At 39.1% G+C, this 21,016-nt stretch overlaps 2 protein-coding genes across 2 annotated transcripts in view; one reads left to right on the forward strand and one right to left on the reverse strand.

Moving 5' to 3' along the window:
- Snx16 (sorting nexin 16) overlaps positions 1-3,043 on the reverse strand; it is a 122,848-nt gene extending 119,805 nt beyond the window's left edge. The window contains exon 1 of the mRNA XM_065224691.1: positions 1,863-3,043. Coding sequence (XP_065080763.1) covers positions 1,863-2,591 — 729 coding nt within the window. The 5' untranslated portion in view covers positions 2,592-3,043. The remainder of the gene's footprint in view (positions 1-1,862) is intronic.
- Cds (CDP-diacylglycerol synthase) overlaps positions 1-21,016 on the forward strand; it is a 61,076-nt gene that overhangs the window by 38,297 nt on the left and 1,763 nt on the right. The window contains exons 4-7 of the mRNA XM_065224684.1: positions 9,949-10,125; positions 10,185-10,673; positions 10,736-10,867; positions 20,847-20,981. Of these exons, the coding sequence (XP_065080756.1) occupies positions 9,949-10,125; positions 10,185-10,673; positions 10,736-10,867; positions 20,847-20,981 (933 nt within the window). The remainder of the gene's footprint in view (positions 1-9,948; positions 10,126-10,184; positions 10,674-10,735; positions 10,868-20,846; positions 20,982-21,016) is intronic.

The following is a 21,016-nucleotide window of genomic DNA, read 5'->3' on the forward strand; positions in this document are numbered from 1 at the left end:
TGAATTCAATGGCGTTTCAATATGTTGTGACTGTGTTGAAACTCGTATGACGGAATTGGAGTCAAGAAGCGATGTTTTTTGTTATCAATATCTCCTCAATTTGTTACACTTTATCAAATCTAACTAGGGGAATTTACGTATTCTCGTCAATCTAAGCAGCGTCTGCACTTCTACTAGCATTTTCTCAGCGTCACGCACATATATGATGTGTCTGTTTGTTTACATTCATCTGCTGCTTGCTTCTCTATCCATTCCAATCGACAGAATTTTTCAAAACGTTTTGAATGCGTTTTTACAACGCTCCAAACTTCTCAGGTGAGTGTGACTATTGTCGGCAGTCTCTTTTTCTTCGGCAACCTTCCCATTAGAACTGCGTGTTAACCAGCTGTTCTATTATCGGCAACTCGAAATCAACCTCATTTTGTAGTGCGTATGCTTTATTTGAAAAAAAATGTAGCATTACTGGATTGCTCGATCGTTCAAATATAATCAGATTGAAGCTGAAAGGCTAAACAATCGTTTGGACACATTCAGGGAAGTGCGTTGATGGGAAAACATAGTGAAATTAACGTTTAAATTTTGGTTGCCGAAAACAGTCAATGGGTGCCGAAGCCAACATTTACCCTAGTATGGAAAGGTAAATAAATGTTGAAGTCATCTTTGATAGATTCCGTTATTTGTGCACATCCAGTCGTAAGAGTGCGAGTTGATGACGGAAATTTGATCTTAACCCTATTCGGTGCAGCACTAATCTTGAATTATTTTGTTCATTTGTGGTAGACGGGTAAACCCATAGAACACAGCTTTACTAGCTACATAGCATAGCTTTACTCACTGAGTTGCACCCACCGCTTTTTCTCGGCGGCGTTTCAACCAGTCGTCTGATTTTTTGCATGTGAGTAGTGCCAATGGAGAACTAGTCACTCGCAGAAAATAAGAGCGTTTGGTTGAACATTCGCCGAGAAAAAGCAGTGGGTAGAACTCAGTGGGTAACGCGTTCTTCGGGGGAAGCTGTACTCATATTCTTGTTTGACAAGACCAGGGCTGGAAAATGTCATTTTCAATGAAAGATCTCACGCGATATTTACAGATATACTTCTGTCACTATCATCGGATGAGAAAATGATAGAGATTTTCTTCAAAATCTCATCGAATTTTTTGTCATGACAGAACGTGACAGTGTTGTGTTTATTGTAATTACTAGCTCATTTATTGTTATAAATGTTACTAGTTCCGAGGAAATCTTAATAATATATTCATTTTAACGATTACATACGGTTGCTTGCTTTAATTCATCTAAATCGGTTAGAAATGTGGCTGTCAAAACCGCATAAGAATTATTCTCATGAGTGCTTGATCATTGGAAAATGTCAAGAAAGCCAATGATAGGTAGTTTCGTCTCGTGATAGTGAGAGGGCCTGTTTTCTCATTGTCACATGACGGCCGTGATATTTACCAGCCCTTGGCGAGGCCATTAGAATAATGTCTGTCTTCGGTTACCGCAAAATCTTTGATCTAGGTTTTCCTAAGCCTTTTCCGATAAGGGCCATAGCCATATGATCGTTCAGTCTATCATACGATATTCGTACTGTTCCTCTCACTTTTCCACGATCCATCCTACCGTCGAGGAATTAACCGTGATCAGATCATGATTTGCACTGCGTGTGCCAAACTATTGCCCATGTTTTCCCCGAATCACGCAAACATTCCATCACGAATCGATCTTCACACATGCCGCGAGGCATGCTATATCTCCCTTCGCCGCATGCTTATCTATCGCACGCAACAATCACTAACTAAATAGACATACTAAGGTACCATCTCTATACCATAACAAAATCCCAAAGCAAAACAACACTTACAGTGAATCTGGCTCTCTCCTCCATGACTTCATAGCCGATGATCGGTATCCGGACGGCGACATTGTTGTTGTTGTTGTTGTTGATGCCTGCGTACTTGTCGGCCCTGCCCAGCTCGCTACCGATCTCCGATGGCCTCCGGCTACTTTCGTACATCCTTTGGCGATTGCTAGTGCTGGTAGCTGCACTGCCCTGGCCAAACGGTGGCGGAGGCTGATGGGTACTCTTGACTGCCAACGTCCGGAGGCAAACTTCGGATTTGGCACCCAGGTACAAGTTGTTCGTATCCACGGCGTCACTCGTCGTGGTCCCACCGGGGGATGCCGCACTGTGGAGATCACTTTCGGACTTGGTGAACCGTAACGATGACGATGATGATGAGTGGGTGGTGCTGCGTTTCTGCAAACTCGGATAGGAAACAGAGCGTTTCTTGTGAGTCAGGCCTGCTCCTGCTGCTGCTACAGTCGTCGTCGTAGATGATATGCTGACGGTGCTTGAATTTCTCCACTTTTCATTTTTACTACTATGCTGGTGATGATGATGATGGTGATGACTATTATTATGGTGATGGCCACCAGTAGCGCTAGCACCAACACTACTGCCAGTGCCACTGACGACGATGCCTGTTGGACCTCCGCCGAAGCTTCGACTTTTGTTGATAAAGTGATGCTGCTTCTGCTGGGTAGACGATAATTTGTTCCTGTCCCGTTTCTGTATAGCACGAAGCGACATCTTCGCTCCCTGTCGAACCTGACGACAAGCGGACACTTATACACTTAGTAGACTGTCGTAATTGACCGAACAGAACCGATTCTAGTTAGATGATACACTCGCCACTTTCTTTCGTCGTGATATATTGAATCGTAGTTAGTAACACACCGTCAGCTGAGAAGTATGATGAAGGAAACCTTGCAGATTGTGCTTCGTCGTCGTAAGCCAATTTGTGTTTGGCAAATGCTAAGCTTGTTGTTTCTTTGTCCACCACTGCTACTGCTACTGCTGACTGGACAGAGTAAGTCGCTTTACGTGTTTCCTCAGGTGAAGCCCACCACACTTGTGAGGGGGCACTGCTTCTCCGATGGTAACAATTTCAGTATCAATAGCTCCACTGCGATTGGGTGGAAGTTTTTCGGTGCACAAACGAGAAAGCAAAATAAGATAGACTGACTGACTGATTGAATGAAGCACCTAGGTAGGTGGTGTACCTACCAGCTAAGTAACTTGACGAGGAGGCTTACATGACTTTCGAGTTTTGAATGCTCGAATGCGTTGCATCTCTCTATAGTTGTGAGCGGAGCTCAGCAAATCGGACGGAAAACAAAAACGAAACAAGCAATAAACATCTGTAGGAACTACCACGCTCTACAAAAATGTGTTGTACATATTAGCAGCTGCCTTGTGGAAGTGCTGGTGTGGCTGACGAGACTGGTTGGCATGGGTGCATATTGAATGTTTTCATTCGTTGCCATGTACAAGAGAGCAACACGAACAGAGTCAGTTGTGTAGTGGTGAAGACGGTGCTTTTAAATGCGAACACAGTGTTGTTATATCACACACCACACAAAGAAGATTAATTCAAGTATGGATCAGATTGTATCGGAGTGGGTTTGTTTGGTTTGAATGAATTCGAGGCAATCCATGAGCCTGTGTGCGAGAAGATGATTGCGTGAAGTTCATTTATTTACGGTATGAATAGAAACGTCAAAGGTTTGAAAATGTTGGTGGTCTTCAGCAGCGTTGTCAGATATACCGATTTATCGGAATTTATACCGATTTCCGAACTAGATACCGATATACAGATAAGATTCCTCAGAATACCGATTTTTGAATACCGATTTATAGCGATTTTTTAAAATTGATCAACATTATTATTGCCTACCCGCGCTCGAATTTCGGAATAAATTACTATGAGAGACTTGTATATTTTTGAATAATTCAAAATTTTGAGCCCTGTAAGTTACGAAAATTAAAGATAGTTTCATTAACTTCTGTTCAAATTCCAAAACCCAATAATTTCAGGAAAGTCCAGCGAACTCCAGTGAATTTACAAAAACATCAGAAATATTTTGGAAACTTCACAAGTTCAAAGAACTTCAGGGAAATTTAGTGGTTTTCAGGAAAGTTTCATTTGTGTCAGAGAATAGAGAGAACTTTAGGGAAGCTCCGTGAACATCAGGACTGATCAATTAATTACAAGGAAATGCTGACATTTTAAAGGATTTCCGAGAAACTCAGGCAATGTTCCACAAATTTAGGAAACGTAATAGAAGTTACATGAACATAAGAATATTGTGAGAACATTTTAAGGGGAAATTCCGTGCTTTTCAATGGCAATGCCATGAATTAAAATTTAAAAAATCGGAAGATCAGAGATCTTCAATGATACAATAAATTCAAGAAAAATGTGAGAGCACTTAAGAAATTTCGTAATCTTCAAGAAAGTCCAGATACCTTTAAAGATGATTATAGATATTCAGGTAGTCTCATTATAATCAGGGAAGTTCCGAGTACTTGGAGGATGATCAGGGAACTCTAAAACAGCCCCATCAACTTCAAGAACATTACAACAACTTGTAAGGAATTGCGTGGAATTATGAAATATTGCTAAGTGCATTTCAGGCATGTTCCTTAAACTTCAGGGGCATTGCTTGGTCTTCAGGGATGTTCTATGAATATAAGGGAAATTTGCTGCATATGGTCAACATCCCCCAGAATTTTTTTTTAATTCTTTATTTTAGAGATTTTTAGCCGGAATTATGTCCTTATTTCTTTTGACTGTTCTGCATGCGCTCTGGCTTCCGAATTTCTCCAGAACTTTCTTGCAATCTACCTAGGAAGTGTCTGCCAGCGTCTCCAGGAAGTTTGTTCCGTCTTCTTCTGGAATAGAAATTCTGTGTCCATAAGCCATAGGTTTTCGACTTTTATTGGAAGGTTTTTCCAAACTTCTTCTGGCTTCCCCTAGAACTGGCTACTTCTGGAATTTACTTCCATTTTCCGAAACTTTTCTGGCTTCCTTTGCATGTGACATCCGATTTTTTTTTCCGATAGTTTCTTTGAATATTCACTAGAAGTTTCTCAATTCTTGTCTTGGTAGTTCCCGATTGTTTCTCCGACTTTTCTTAGAACTTTCTTCAAATTTCGTCCAGAAGAGCTTCTTTCTTCTTTCTCTGGAAGTTCCTTCAGAAGCTAATTCAACCATTCCCCGGAGTTTTCTTTCTGAATTTTCCTATCATAGTCCAAAAGTAAAAATTTTTGGTTTCAAAAACAGCTAAAATATAAAATAAATTAAAATAGTAAATACTGATAAATACCGATTTTTTTAAACCTTTGATACCGATAAACTTTGAAGCAATCTGGCAACGCTGGTCTTCAGTCTGAGTGAACCGTTTTTTACAGACAGGATAAAAAATGTTTGTACAGAATTTATATTCCCCCCTCAAAGCACAACACTGTCCCATATGAATAGGATTTTTTGTATATTTTTACTTATTGATATATATTAGACAAATTGCTGGTCACACAGATGGAGTCTATACTTATCTATTGGAATTTAAATAACCTATTTATATGATCTTTAACAGTAAGAACCTTTAAGGTTTTAGAAAAGTGTTGTTCGTCTTGATACACATCACAGTAGGGGAAAGTGGGGCAGTTTGGCAGTTTAACAGTAAGAAAATAATCATTAATGATGAAATTCAATGGAAAATTTTAATGATGTTTAACCAAATGGATAGTTTCAAGCCCTATTTACATCATGAATACAAATTGAATATTAAAAGCACATTTGAATCTTATGCAAGAAGATTTAAAAAAAATCGTTTTGTAACCGAAATTAAACCGTTGGGCAAATGCGGGGTGGTACGAGCGACCTTGTAAGGGTAAGAATATTATGTTCTCTTGAGGCTTTATGAAGGGTAAACAATGAACAGTTGTAGCATAAAAAGATTTAACCGAAACAATTATTTTTTATAGAATAAATTAAATGTCAGAAGTACTGCCTATTTAAGGCTATTTATTTTTTTCATTTTTGTGAATGAGTGATTTTTACCAAAACAGCTGTTTAAAAACAAGATTTCATATGATACAGTCATATTTATGAAAGGAATAAAGGGTGATACGGTCAAAATTTGGTCAAGGGAAAACGCGTGTAAATCGGTGAAATCGTTTATTTAAAAAATCAAATTAAATTTCTTTTTCAAGTTCAATTAGTATAAAATTCAGGAAAAATATTCAGTTAGGCTTCCGCTTTTCCAAATCCGAATTGCCATGCCTTACGCTTGACCCCTGCCATCAGCTTTTGTACAGCCACCTTGTCCACCTTCTTCGCCGCAGAAAGCCAGTTTGCCTTGAACTGCTGCTCGCCCTTAGCAGTTTTTTTGGTCTTCTTTAGGTTCCGCTTGACAATAGCCCAGTATTTCTCAATTGGGCGGAGCTCTGGCGTGTTGGGAGGGTTCTTGTCCTTGGGAACCACCTGCACGTTGTTGGCGGCGTACCACTCCATGGCCTTTTTACCGTAATGGCAAGATGCCAAATCCGACCAAAACAGTACGGAACAACCGTGTTTCTTCAGGAAAGGTAGCAGACGTTTATTCAAACACTCTTTCACGTAAATTTCTTGGTTGACAGTCCCGGAAGCTATGAAAATGCTGCTTTTCAAGCCACAGGTACAGATGGCTTGCCAAACCAGATATTTCTTTGCGAACTTTGACAGTTTCATGTGCTTGAAAACATCTGCTACCTTTCCCCTTCCTTTTGCCGTATAAAACTCCTGTCCCGGAAGCTGCTTGTAAATCGGCTTTGACGTAGGTTTCGTCGTCCATTACCACGCAGTCAAACTTCGTCAGCATCGTCGTGTACAGCCTCCGGGATCGCGCTTTGGCCGTCGTATTTTGTTTATCGTCGCGATTTGGAGTCACTACCTTCTTGTAAGTCGATAGTCCGGCTCGTTTTTTGGCTCGATGCACGGTTGTAGACGATACACCCAGCTTATTTGCGGCATCTCGGAGAGAGAGGTTAGGGTTTCGCTTGAAACTACCGGCAACTCTCTTTGTCGTCTCAGCGGCTTCCGGTTTTCGATTTCCCCCCGATCCAGACTTCCTGGCTGTCGACAAACGTTCCCCAAACACTTTAATTACATTTGTAACGGTTGATTTGGCAACTTTTAGCGATTTTAACAACTTTGCGTGCGAGTAGCTCGGATTTTCGCGATGCGCGAGCAAAATTTTGATACGCTGCTCTTCTTGCTTGGACGGCATTTTGACAACTGAAGAGTGAATTCCAAAATCAAAATAGGAGCAACATTCTACACACACACACCTTCAAAATGAGGGGTGTTCAGGTTTTTTAAATGCAAAATTGAAAGAAATACGTCAAGTTGATATTGACCAAATTTTGACCGTATCACCCTTTAATGCAACATTGAAGAATTTAAGTGGTTCTTATTTTGCCCCGAATGGACTTAAGTAATATTTTGTTAGAAAATCTTTCATGTTTAAAGCTTATAAAGCTGCTGAAGGAAAATCAACGATACGTTATAAGAAACTACTTATAGATCTTATTTTCTGATTCAAAACTCTTATAACAGATTTTTTTCAATGTATTTCCGCAAGACTTGAATGCATGAAACTGATGAAAACAAATTTCGTAATATGTAAAAGCCTTTTCAATATTCTTTCGAACACTGTGAACAAGTGACATCATTTCTAGAAATAATCCATTTCCGGAGACGAAACACCTAAAACTTTCATAAGTAGGGGAACTAGGGGCAAGAAGGTCACTCGGGGCAACAGTGCCATCCTCAATATATTTTGAAAATTAATTCATTTCAATCCTATCTCACGATGAACCTATGCACGGTATTCCTATGAAGCATTCGGTCCGAATCGAAGTCGTAAAAAAAATGCAAAAAATCATTTTGTGTTGATGCATTGAAAAGCTAGTTTTTTATAAAAATAAGGTATCATAAAATAAGGTTTTCGAAATTTCCAATTTATTTTTTTCACAATTTCTGCATTGAGACGTCACTATTGATGGTTGATTGAAACATTAGTAACAATAAATTATTAAATAGGGTTACGGTATGTAATGTGGGTCTAGTCCTTTCATTCGGCCTATCACGCAAATAAATAATTAATTAAGGAATATTACACAAAAAATAAGGAAAATATTGATCACTGATGATTGATAAATGTGTACCACACACAAATCAATTTATATCACAACATTTCAATACATTTTCAGCTCTCGTAAGTAATAAAACTGGTTGAGAATATCACTCTGTTCGGAGTTTTTAGCCGCCATGACTTCTAAGGTTAAGATGGGAAGGTTGCACTGACGATCATCAAATGGCCTGATTATGGCATTTATTGAATGGAATTACCTGATAATACACACTAGACGTAAAACTCACAGTTACTGTTTGAATATTTTATGTTTATTTTAATTGTTTAACAACGTTTTCACAAGTAAATCATGGACCCAACTTTAGGGACACATTTCTTTTCTATGTTCCTAACTTTGGCCCATGAAATTCATTTGACAGCATATAGCAATAAGAGTAACGTCAACAATGTGGTTTGCATTTGGATGATAAGGAACGAACAGGAAGGGAGATTTTTTCTGCCAAATCTGTATAATGAACATCACAATGTTTTGATTTAGATATTCTGCGGTCGAAAGACGATAAGCGAAATTTTTAATTTTTAATTTTTAACTTGAGTGATTTAATGTAGTTTTCGTAAAATTTTCTCTAAGAAATGTTTTGAGGAATGAAGAGTATTAAGTTAACAGTGATAGTGATAAAAAAAAATACATAAGAAAACGTTACCAAGAGCGTTTTTTTTGAGAATCAAACAGGATAGGACGAAGTTGCATCCATAAATAGACCCAATTTGGGGACAATAGACCGATATTACATACATTTCCCTGGTGAGTTTTTGTCTTAAAAAAAGTAAGTTTTTCAACTTTTTGCGGTTCCTGATAGCAAACGACATGATAAGCATATCTAAGCATACCATTTAGCAGTAGAATATCGTTTGCAGGTAAATTAATTGATGAGTTATGATTAAAAACGTAATCTATGGCTGCATATTAGACCGAGGTTAGGGACGTATACCCTATTTACTTTAATTAATCAAAAAATAAATTCCTAAAAATAAACTTTATACGGGGCAAGAGTGCCACCCCTACATTTATGTATTAAATTGTACAAAACTGTTCAGAAACTAGCACAATTGGGCATTTATGTTTCCAATATACATTGTTTTCGTGAAATTTTGGGAAACAAACTGTATAAAATAGTATCAAAAATATTTTCCATTTGAATTCTTTGACGCACATGGTTTATATGTTTTTGATAAAAAAAATATCAATATTTTAGTGGAATAAACAATAAAAGCAGTTGCTGTCATACCTAATAATAGTAATTTGTTGTTTAGAAATGAACATTAATCAGTTTCACTTCATTTTAGACACATGGTCTTTTGCCCCATAAGAGTGACCCTGTTGCCCCATAGCATTTTTTAGAGCAGGTACGACATGACATTTTGAAAAAATCATTAACATTTTTTGATGGGGTTTAATTTAAATTTCAATGATGATACATGGAGACAAGGTTATAAACATACAATTCGGTTCACGAACTCCTATAAATATTCATGGAATCGCATATTAAAACGCGCTATCGTTAGAGTGACCTTCTTGCCCATAGTTCCCTACATAGTAGATGTTCAATCTGAATTTCAATAAATTCTCTAAGTATAAAGTCGATATCCACTGAAAAATATGAACAGCAGCAGAACGAAAGCATCTTAAATGGAACATCGCTTTGGCACTGAGATATTATGGTAGTTATGGCGAACAAGCACAACAATCGATATTTTTACTCTGGCAAATTTATTGCATTACTTACTGCTAACCCATTTACCGAGGCCAACTGATCAGTAGGGAAAAGTCGGTAAAGACAGATACAGCAGGAAAGATGGACACTTGCTGCTTCATTTAGTTTCTGTTTGAAGGCTGTAGTTATACATACATACGTACGCTACATTATATTGACTAATGCACTGTTTATTTTCTTTTCCACTTTCAGGCCCTGTCCGTGCAGGTGAAATGCTTCGAAGAAATCATCTCGATCGGTTATTCCGTATACCGAATCCATGGACTGCCCTGGTTCCGCAGTCTCTCGTGGTACTTCCTGGTCACGTCCAACTACTTCTTCTATGGCGAGAATCTGGTTGACTACTTTGGCGTGGCCGTCAATCGAGTGGTAAGTAGTATTTCGAAAGTTTCAAAAGGTCAATCTTCAAATTTGTCTTCAACTTTCAGGACTCGCTGCGGTTCCTAGTCAAGTACCATCGCTTCCTGTCGTTCTGCTTGTACTGCATCGGGTTCGTATGGTTCGTCCTGTCGCTGGTCAAGAAGTACTACATGAAACAGTTCAGCCTTTTCGCTTGGACCCACGTGGCTCTGTTGATTGTGGTTACCCAAAGCTATCTGATCATTCAGAACATTTTCGAGGGATTGATCTGGTTCATCGTGCCGGTTTCGATGATCGTTTGCAACGACGTGATGGCGTACATGTTTGGTTTCTTCTTCGGTCGGACACCGCTCATCAAGCTTAGCCCGAAGAAGACCTGGGAGGGCTTCATCGGGGGTGGATTTGCAACGGTGCTGTTTGGATTGCTATTTTCTTACTACTTCTGCCAGTTTCAGTACTTTGTCTGTCCGATCGAGTACTCGGAAAGCGCTGGGCGGATGACGATCGAGTGCGAACCGAGCTATCTGTTCCAACCGCAGGAATACAGCTTTCAACTGGTAGGAAGATGGGATTTTAAATTGACGGTTGGATTGAGTAATAATCAACAATTTGCTTTCAGTTCGGATCTATGAAGTCGATTACCATCTATCCATTCATGTTGCATTCGCTGTCGTTGAGCATCTTCAGCTCCGTCATTGGACCATTCGGAGGATTCTTTGCATCTGGATTCAAGCGAGCATTTAAGATCAAGGTAAGTTGTTTAGTGGGAAAAATTGGTGTTGTAATTCAGTTGAGGGGGTTATTTGACCAAGCTACTATTACAGAAGTTTAACTTCAGTAATTTAAGTTTACTTTCAGTTTAGAAGATAATTCGAAATCACACAACGGAATTTTAAGGGAAGTTTGGCTGACTTCCCCAGTATGTAGTTGAAGATGCTAATTTCGAATAAATGACTGAAGTGGTAATTTTTATACGATAGTTGTGGAGGAGATGAAAGTATAGAATTGATAGTTCCGTTTAGATTACGGCAGTGTGAAAATTGCATATGGAAGAGTAGATAGCGAGCTAGGACAACTTTTAAGGAAGGTACAAATCGTTTCTATCATCTCTCTTTACCAAACTCCCCCTTTGGAGAGGGATGGTGAGGGGTGTACAAAAGGGAGCGCCACCGGAAACGTTATTCAGTTGTAACACGTCGGGTTGGATGACAATTGCCGATTTTTCAGCATGGTTCGAACACTTCTTGGCACATACAAGGCCTACAAAGGAGAGCCCGGTACTGCTTCTACTGGACGGACATGCTTCGCATACAAAAAATCTAGATTTTCTGGATAATGCCAAGCGTTCTTATGTTACGGTGATTTCCCTACCTCCACACTGTAGTCACAAACTGCAGCCTCTTGATGTCAGCTTCATGGGGCCTCTTAAAACTAACTTGTCGCAAGTTATTGAGGCATACTTAAAGAAGAATCCTGGCAAGGTCATCACACTGAATGAAATAAGTGCACTTTTCGGAAAAGCTTATCTTCGCTCTTTGACAGCCTCTGTTGCAGTAAATGGATTCCGCAAAACTGGCATCGTACCATTCAACAGGTCAGTATTCACCGATGATGACTTTGTGTCAGCGGATGTATCGGACATACCCTTCGCATCAGCGGATGTATCGGACATACCCTCAAATAACGAAACTGAAAAAGCATCGAGAAACGATAACCAGTCAGACGACGAAGATGAACCGCCATTTCTAGGTTTCGTCGACGTAGGCCGTGTTTTTGCAAACAACGCAGCTGTTTAGGAGAGAAGAGATGTTTCAACCAAATCTTTGAATCGGTTAAACAAATCGTTTTCCATAGGGCCATTAGAAATCCGGCCTTTACCTAAAATCGCGCTGAAGGAACGAAAGAGAGGAAGAAAGAAAGAAAAATCTGCTGAATTGACATCTAGACCACATCGAAACGCGCTGAAGTTAATGCAAGCTACCAAGGAAATAAACCAACTGAAGCAACAGAAAAAGTATGTGGAAAGCATCCTCAAGGCAAACCTATAACACGAAGAAGACATAAGGAGAACAGGGATGTACGGGACATACTATGCGAGAGTTGCGGCATCTGTTTCAGCTCATCAGGAGATGGAAATGGTTGGGAGAAATGCATCAAATGCCACATGTGGTTCCACAAGTCTTGTGCAAAGACTTGTATTAGTTGTTCTTCGTAATAACTATGAGTTAATTGTTTGTTAACTCATGTTAAGCAGAATTATTATCGCTTTTGTTCTTTGATTAGCGAACTGGTTACTAAATGTCATCAAAATGTTGATTGAATAAAACCATTTGTATTGATATGCACAGTTCAATGATTTAGCTATACCACAAAAACATCTATGGAGTAATTTCGTTTATTAAAAAAAATCTCTAGTACATAATATCAACTGCTCATATTACCCCGATAGGGTGCTCATATTACCCCAACAGTATTTGGCAGGCTACAAATCCAACATTTTTTAATGCTAGTAAAAATGTATCAAAATGTTATTTTAAAAAGCTTTTGCTAATGGGACATAAACTCTAACACTGTAAATCAATGATTTCTTTGAAAACGATATTTTATTTGCTGCTTTACGTTATGTTATGAAGCATTTTTCTTAAGGTGGCCAAACTGCCCCACTTTCCCCTGTGAATGCGATAAGGCCCTCGATACTTCGGAATGAACTTTCTGTTCGTTCCTATTGTAGTATCAACGTTGCGTATTACAGCATACTCCCCTTCGGTGAAAGTATTTGGCAATGTATGTCTTTTGACGAATGAAGCGGAATTCTTACTCTGAGAGTCTTCGATATGACGTGAAGCTACTTCTCGTAATGTATTTAAATCACGATCTACCTCTGAATTGAGCCTATCATCCAGATATTCGAACATACTGTCGACCTCTCTCCCTCTTTGACCAACTCCAAACAAGAGGACAGATGGAGTTAGTTGTGTACTCGAATGAATATAGTTACTGATAGCGTACTCTACCTTAGTTAACATTTTAAACCAGATTTGCATGTTGAACTGGTTCAGAAAGTTTTCCCAACATGGACTTGATCACACGGTTAACACATTCCACTTGTCCATTCGCTTGAGCAGACGCGGTAGCTACCTTTACATGTTCTACATTGTTTTCCAATAAGTAAGTGCCAAATTCCAATGAGGTAAAACACGTACCTCGGTCAATAGCATTAAAAATACTTATCTAAACATGCACACACTTCTTTCGTACTCGTGGAATTGATAGCATACAACTTAACATACTTTGTAAAAGCGTCAATGACAACCAAAATGTGTTTCCTCTTAGAAACAATCGACGGAAGGGGCCCAAAGTGGTCTACATGAATAGTATCAAACGGAACAGGTTTCTTCGGAATACTGTGCAGAGCACGGCCACCATCGGAATTTGAATCGGAATACATAATACAGCGGACACAATTCTTAATATGATTTTAAACCTTGTCTTTCATTTTCTGAAACCAGTAATGCATTTTCAAATGATCTAGAGTCTTCGTAATACCCATATGACACAGCTTCTCATAAACTTAGCGGATAATATGACTTTCCATTTCAGCGGAAACATAAAACAAAAGATTTCCATCGAAGGAAGAGTGATAGACCAGTCCATCATCCAAAGCAAAATTTTTAACAAATCCGGTTTCCAGTTCTTTTCTTAACTTAAGAATCAATGAGTCGCGTCCTTTCGCCAATTGTAATTGAAAGTCAACATCATCTGGACTGATACGACTTAATGCATCAACATGATTCATAAATTTAACGTTACGATGCTGAATGCTGTAATTATAATTCTCTAGTTCCAATGCCCACCTCGCAATTTTAGCATTAATACTCTTCTTATTTAGCGTCATAGCAAGGGAATTACAATCTGTAATAATACGGAATGGAAAACCCTCTAGGTAAATTCGGAACTTACGTAAGGAATAAATTATAGCCAACGTTTCCAACTCGAAACTGTGGTACCGAGACTCTGTAGAAGTAGTCCGTTTGGAAAAATATGCAACCGGATGCATCTTACCATCATCTTGTTTTTGCAATAGTATTCCGCCAAAACCATCGGAATTGGCATCGCAATGCAACTCGGGCCAAACAGGAGCAGAAATCAACTTATCACGTAACGTAACAAACGCTTTAATGCATTTTTCATCAAATTCAAATTTGGCACCGGTTATACCAAATTACGTAATGGGAGCGATATAGATGAAAAGGACGGAACAAATCGACGGAAATACGAAAAAAGTCCAAGACACTTATTGACCTGTTTAATATCTGTCGGAATTGGCATGCTCTTAACAGGGCTCATAGCAGGTCACTTTTTAGTGACTTGGTCATTTTTTTTCAAGTCAGTCATCAAAAAGTCACTAAAGTCACTATTCCTTAAAATTTAGTCACTTTTGTACGACCAATGTTGGGAGTAAAGAATTTGACTTTAAAAACTCATAGTAAAGCCTGACAAGTAGAGGCGCGAATAACGGCGCCGGTGGTGTAGTGGTAAGCGTGATTACCTCTCACCCCAGCAGGCCTGGGTTCAATCCCAGTCGGCGCCGCCGGGATGTTCTGAGGCGTAACATCTCTGATCACGCCTTCCTTCGGATGGGAAGTAAAGCCGTTGGTCCCCGGTTCATGAGTTGATGGGTCGATAGGTAGGGTCCAGGTGTGGGAGCTGCCTCCCTGGCACGTCGGTAGCATTGGTGCTCAGCACGGAAAACAAGATCGACGGAAAAAACAAAACCAAAGGAAAAAAAAGTAGAGGTGCGAATATATGGAAACGTTAACTGTTGACGGAATCTAATATTTTGATTTTTCTATCTTGAAATTGTCATAGACCTATCATAAATTTTCAGAGATTTCGAAAAAAGTTTTAGACTAAATATTCTGGCTATTTTACATTGATATCTTGAAAGTTGTCCAAGCCTACACTGCAACAAAAAAATACGTAAAATAATAGGCACGTTGATATTTTCCATCATACTTTCCAGGTGAATATTACGTGTTTTGGGGGAGAATTCATTTTCATGTAAATTTTATTGGACTCTCCGATGATCTTCATATTGGCATCATCTAAAAGTTACGGGAATTAGCAAGTAAATATTACTGGATTTTGTAGTGATGATAAAGTGAATTGGTGATAGACTATAGATATATATTTCGATTAAAGTGAGTCATTAAATGATTGCATTCTAGGAAAAATAACTAATTTACATTATTTAATAATTGGCACTGATGATCTCGAAGTTGAAGTGCATTAACCATATAGTAGCAACCTTATAGTAAGTCAATTGTTGATTGTTAGCACCTCAAAAAATCCATTCCCGTATTCTGCAATTTCATTTTGAATTTATATATGAGTAGTAATTTACAAAAATGATCAAACTTATGCTTGAAAACATGAAGAACCCTGGGAATTCCAACTCGCCATTTTTGAATTACGAATACGATGAGAAAATGTTCATACCATGAAATCACGAAAAACTTACGTGAATTTCACTTAACCTTCACCAGCATGAAATGTGGACTGGACCAATCAATCCAGTGGAATTCATTACCATGTCATTGAATTTTGTGTGTGGCACGTTAACCTTATTGGATTCCTATTTTGAAGAGGTTACTTGAATTTTCAGGTCAAAATTACCTTTCTCGTTGGTTCAATGTATAATGTCAAAAAATGGTCTAGGAAAATTTACAAGCTCTCGTCATTTGTTCAAAGGCCAGAAAATTGAATAATCTTTGACCCCCGGTAGCTTAAGTATTTGTCCAAACATCGAAAAAAAAAATCATGCTACAGATTCTTGAGTTCCTTTAAAGTCCATTAAATTGTATTGTATTTTGTGCATACTAACATTCCAGTAATACAAAAACAAAAATTCCAGGTCCAGGTCTTAGAAAAAAAAATTAAAAACTCTCTAATCTCTATTTTTTCACGATCGAAATTTTAAGCCTTAGACGCATTCAACTTTATTTTGTGTCCGTGATCATTCCATCTGGGAAAATTTTCCTCGTGCCATAATAATGAGATTTTTTTCTTAAACTGCGATCTAGAAAAGTTGTCTAGATAACAGAGTTATAATTCTTCTTCTATGTTTTACAGAAGATTCTATTCTTGGTAGGAATGGAGCAAAGTAAAAAGGCGACCAGTTCGTTATAACGACTACAAAGAAGAAAATGATATTTTATTAATATACATAGCAAAAAATTAATTTTAATATTACATCCAAGAGGATGCACTTCAATCATGTCGAAAATCTCATGTAATTTTTGTGGCCACACAAATAAACAAATGCAGTTAAAGCAGCGTAAGGTCAGTTCATGCACTGTATTAATGATAATTTTATCCTTTTTGGCAAGTAATATTACACCATATCTTCGACACGATTGAAGTGCATCCACTTTGATGTAATATTAAAATTAATTTTATGCTGTGTACTCATGGCTAACTTAGATCTATGTACATTTAATTCTAGACTGCAATTCTTCATGTTGCTAAATGTATAGCTTCATCTATATCCTAGATCTTCAAAAATTGCTGTCCTAAAATTGTAAAAAAATTGTCTAAAATCGGTACTTTGAACATTTTTCTCTGTGCCTCAATTTCTAGATCTATTAACAAATTCATGATCTGCAGATTGAGGAAATGGAGGTTAGAATTAGAACGAGCTCTTGCTTGTTCAATTCATACTTATTTTTCGATAGCAAATTTATGTGATCCTTAAATCATTTTTTTTATTTTAAAAAAATCATGAAAAATACCGGAATAACTGACGACAGGAACCGTATCTTTTCGATCAATAAATGTCACTATTAGTCACTTTTCTATTGTTTACAGGTCACTATTTGGTCACTATTTTCGTAATTTTAGTCACTAAAGTCACTACTATTACATCACATACCCACTACCAGCCCTGTCTTAATGGCTTCCAAATGCGAATTGTTTGGTCTTATCCCCTTATCACTAACTGGAAAACCGTAAAACAAAACTGACATTTCTTAATTTTGATTTCTAATCGAAATTCGGCTAATCTCCGGAGAACACGCCCTAGTAATACGAAGTGTTCAGAAATTGTATTGGTTGCCCGCGTCACCTTATCCATATAAACTACGACAGAACCTTCCTTGATGAACGGATCCAACACCATATTTATGAAACGTTGGAAAACCGCTGGTGCACTGCGTAACCCAAACTGCATTTTGAGGTACTCATACTGTCCACTAGGTGTTACAAATGCAGTGTACGGAATAGAATCAGGGTCCATATTCACTTGATGGAAACCATTTTTCAAGTCTAGTACCGAGAAATAGTTTTCCTTTCAACTCATCTTCAACTTAGTCATCAATTAGCGGAATTGGATAGCTGTCACGTACAGTTATTTTGTTTAGCGAACGATAATCAACACACATTCTTCGTTTACCGGATTTTTTGGTCCTTAAAACAATCGGAAACGAATACGGAGAATTGCTGGGCCGGATGATACCAGCTGCCAATAATTCATCAACAATGCGATCTACCTCCACCTTATCGGAATAGGACAGGCGTCTTGGGCTATAACTGATGGGATTGTAAGACGTCAATCTTAACCTCATTGCATATGAATGTTCTTTTTCCGGGATTCTAGTAGTGTCCAGGTAATTTTCTTTAATAACAGTCAACAACTGTCGTTTGTGATTGGGTTCCAATTTTGGATTGATAGGAAACTCATTATCTAACTTAATGGCATAAATATCTGGAATGAAGGAATCTCCACCAGGGACATTAAACTGGTCATTACAAAAATAAGACGAACATAAGGGGCAACAGTTGAGAACTCTAGCTCTTCCTTCTTGAAATAAATCATACATACAATGGGGCTTATTATGTGATGTGAATAGAACCCACAATCAGTGCAAGGATTACCTATGACTGCAGATACTTCACTGGTTGTAAAGTTCTGCCTGATGGTTTGTTGCAGCAGGTTGAATCAACTTCATTGAAGACCTTTGGAAGACAAACGACAAGATGTACGTCTATCAACACGTGACAAGGGACTGGCAAATCCACGAAACCTTGTCCAGTCTACAAATCCTTTGAAACCCTTAGGCTGTCCCCCCAAACCCAGCATATAATATTGCCAGTTTGATTAATGAAATGTATTCAAAAAAGGGTTATTTAGAGAGAACTCACCAAATCAATATATCCGGGAGCGCATTCCCGATGCTTAATTTTCTCTAGTCATTTTAAAACAATTCCTCCTCCAGCGAATCCAACCACACAATGCTGAAATTTTGATTTCATTGTTGTTCTTTACCTCAATTTTATACTGGCTTGATCGTGTATTGAATAGGATAATACCAAAAGCCTTCAAAAATTCACGTCCCAGCAAAACGGATGGATCATGAAATGATCTGGAACAACATAAAACTTCAACTTCTCGGAATGAGTACCATAAGCGACACGAGCAGGGATGACAGAGTAAGCACAAAGCGGAAAATTCCCAATACTTCGGAATCCGGAAAACTCCTCATTGGGAGGAATTAATTCACTGGGTACTGCGGATCGCTTAACAAGATTGATCGGACTGCCCGTATCGAAAGGAGAAAGAAAATTTCTTAGTGGATGCACTTTCCTCCCAGATAGAAAAGCAACACTGACCAAATTCAGCTCGGAAAGAGCTGCACTCAATTGGGTGTTGGGGTTATCGACCGGTTTGGCTCCGCGGAAGTCGTCCACTAGAGCCACTTCATCCTTGTTGCGTGGCCACGGTTTGAGACAGTTCTTGATGATGTGTTCTCTAGAACCACAACGGAAGCAGGATCCTGGCTCTCGGCGCGGCTCTGAACAGTGAGCAGAAACGTGTCCTTTGCCGGAACCATTGTAGCATCGTAATTCGGAATCGGAACCACCCTTATCCTTCGGTTTGTTGCGTGCACGAACGGAACTGGTACGGAGCTGCACATATTGTCGGGCTAATTGTTTCAGTTGCATCATGTCCTTGGTCGGATAGAGCACGGAAATATCGGCGGAACGATCACATAATCTATCGACGATCATCTGTACGGTCTGGGCCTCCTCAATGTCTGCACGTGAGGCAATCTCTTGTATCTTGAGGATGTATCCCATCACCGAGGTCTTGCTGCTGATGTACGTGGTTTTCTTGAGCTTGTCGACGATTTCTGCCACCGTGAATGGGTGACTGAAATTTTGTAGAAAATTTGCACGAAATTCGGCGTAAGTGACAGACCGGTCCACACGCAAGAACCATTGTGCCTCTGTGCCCGGCTAAATTAGTCTGCGGATGCATTTCAGTCGGAAATCCGCATCTCCTCGAACTGAATCACAAGCCCGTTCAAAATCATTCAGCCTACTCTGTGGAACGTAGGAGTAGCTGCCAGCAAACAGTGGAACCAGGCATTTTACATTCTGGAAAGCTGGTGGTCCGGCATACAGAAATACGTTGCCAGCCAGCTCCCGACGCCGGATTTCTTCATCCAGTGCCTCTTCCGCGTTGTCCTTCTCCTTGTTGCCCTCTTATTCATTGTACTCCTCCTCGTTTGCAGCGCGATTATCCGGATGGTTGTCATACAAAGCTCGCAGGTGTCGAATGGTTGCTGAAGCCGGAACCTCAGCTCTTGCCTGTTCATCCGGTTTTCCATACTCACTTCCCCAGGAATCACCGAAAATTCTTCTAAACAGATCGAATCCCACTTCTGAAGTTGTGGAGTCGGTCTAACAATTAAAACACGCGGTTCAATTTTCTTTAACTTTATATTTTTCGGCCGAACGTGGTTGAGGGTTGAGAGACATTTTTTTTTTTTCCTTTGGTTTGTTTTTTCCGTCGATCTTGTTTTCCGTGCTGAGCACCAATGCTACCGACGTGCCAGGAAGGCAGCTCCCACACCTGGACCCTACCTATCGACCCATCAATTCATGAACCGGGGACCAACGGCTTTACTTCCCATCCGAAGGAAGGCGTGATCAGAGATGTTATGCCTCAGAACATCCCGGCGGCGCCGACTGGGATTGAACCCAGGCCTGCTGGAGTGAGAGGTAATCACGCTTACCACTACACCACCGGCGCCGTTGGTTGAGAGACAATTGATTTTCGTTTTTTTTGGCTGCCTCACGCTCGTACCTAATTTTAAATTCATACTTCACACACACAACCATATATCAGTCGCGTTCACACTCACATTCGCTCGATGCAACAGTGCTGCCAGCGGACCACACTCAAGGTCGGCGCACAATGCATACGTTTTCGGGTTTTTTTTGACAGATAATGCATGGGCTAACTGTCACAAAAACCTGAAAACGTATCTATTGTGCGCCGACCTTCAGAATTCTACAATCGTTTTTTGTGTGGATGTTACATCAAAGAGCTTACTAGTAAGAAAATTTTAAAAAATCTAAAAGTTCTTGTTCTACGATTTTTGTCAATTTTCAAGTGTCTATGATTTTAAATATTTCCAAAGGTTTGCATTTTTCATGAGCTTTTTTTTTTTAATTATAAATATTGAAGATATACTTTTGGAGAAAATACTTTCGCAGAAAGACTTTATTTTTACCAGGAAATTCGTGAGCCCCATGAAACAAAAATTGAAAACACTAGTATCTACTGAAGAATTTACGGGTGGCAGGATTTCGTTACTGTATAAATAATAATAATAATAAAAACAAATTGATTAAAACCATTCAACTTCCGAATTTATATATTTTAGGACTTTGGAGACATGATTCCCGGACACGGAGGTATTATGGACCGTTTCGATTGCCAGTTCCTGATGGCAACGTTCGTTAATGTGTACATCTCTAGTTTCATCCGCTCGGCGTCACCCCAGAAGCTCTTGAATATGGTAATATAAATGCTACCGTATTAGATTTCCGACCA

The sequence above is a fragment of the Ochlerotatus camptorhynchus genome, unplaced genomic scaffold (assembly GCF_037179485.1).
Source record: "Ochlerotatus camptorhynchus isolate MF236.1 unplaced genomic scaffold, CSIRO-AGI_Acam_v1.1 ptg000213l, whole genome shotgun sequence".
Taxonomy (NCBI): Eukaryota; Metazoa; Arthropoda; class Insecta; order Diptera; family Culicidae; genus Ochlerotatus; species Ochlerotatus camptorhynchus.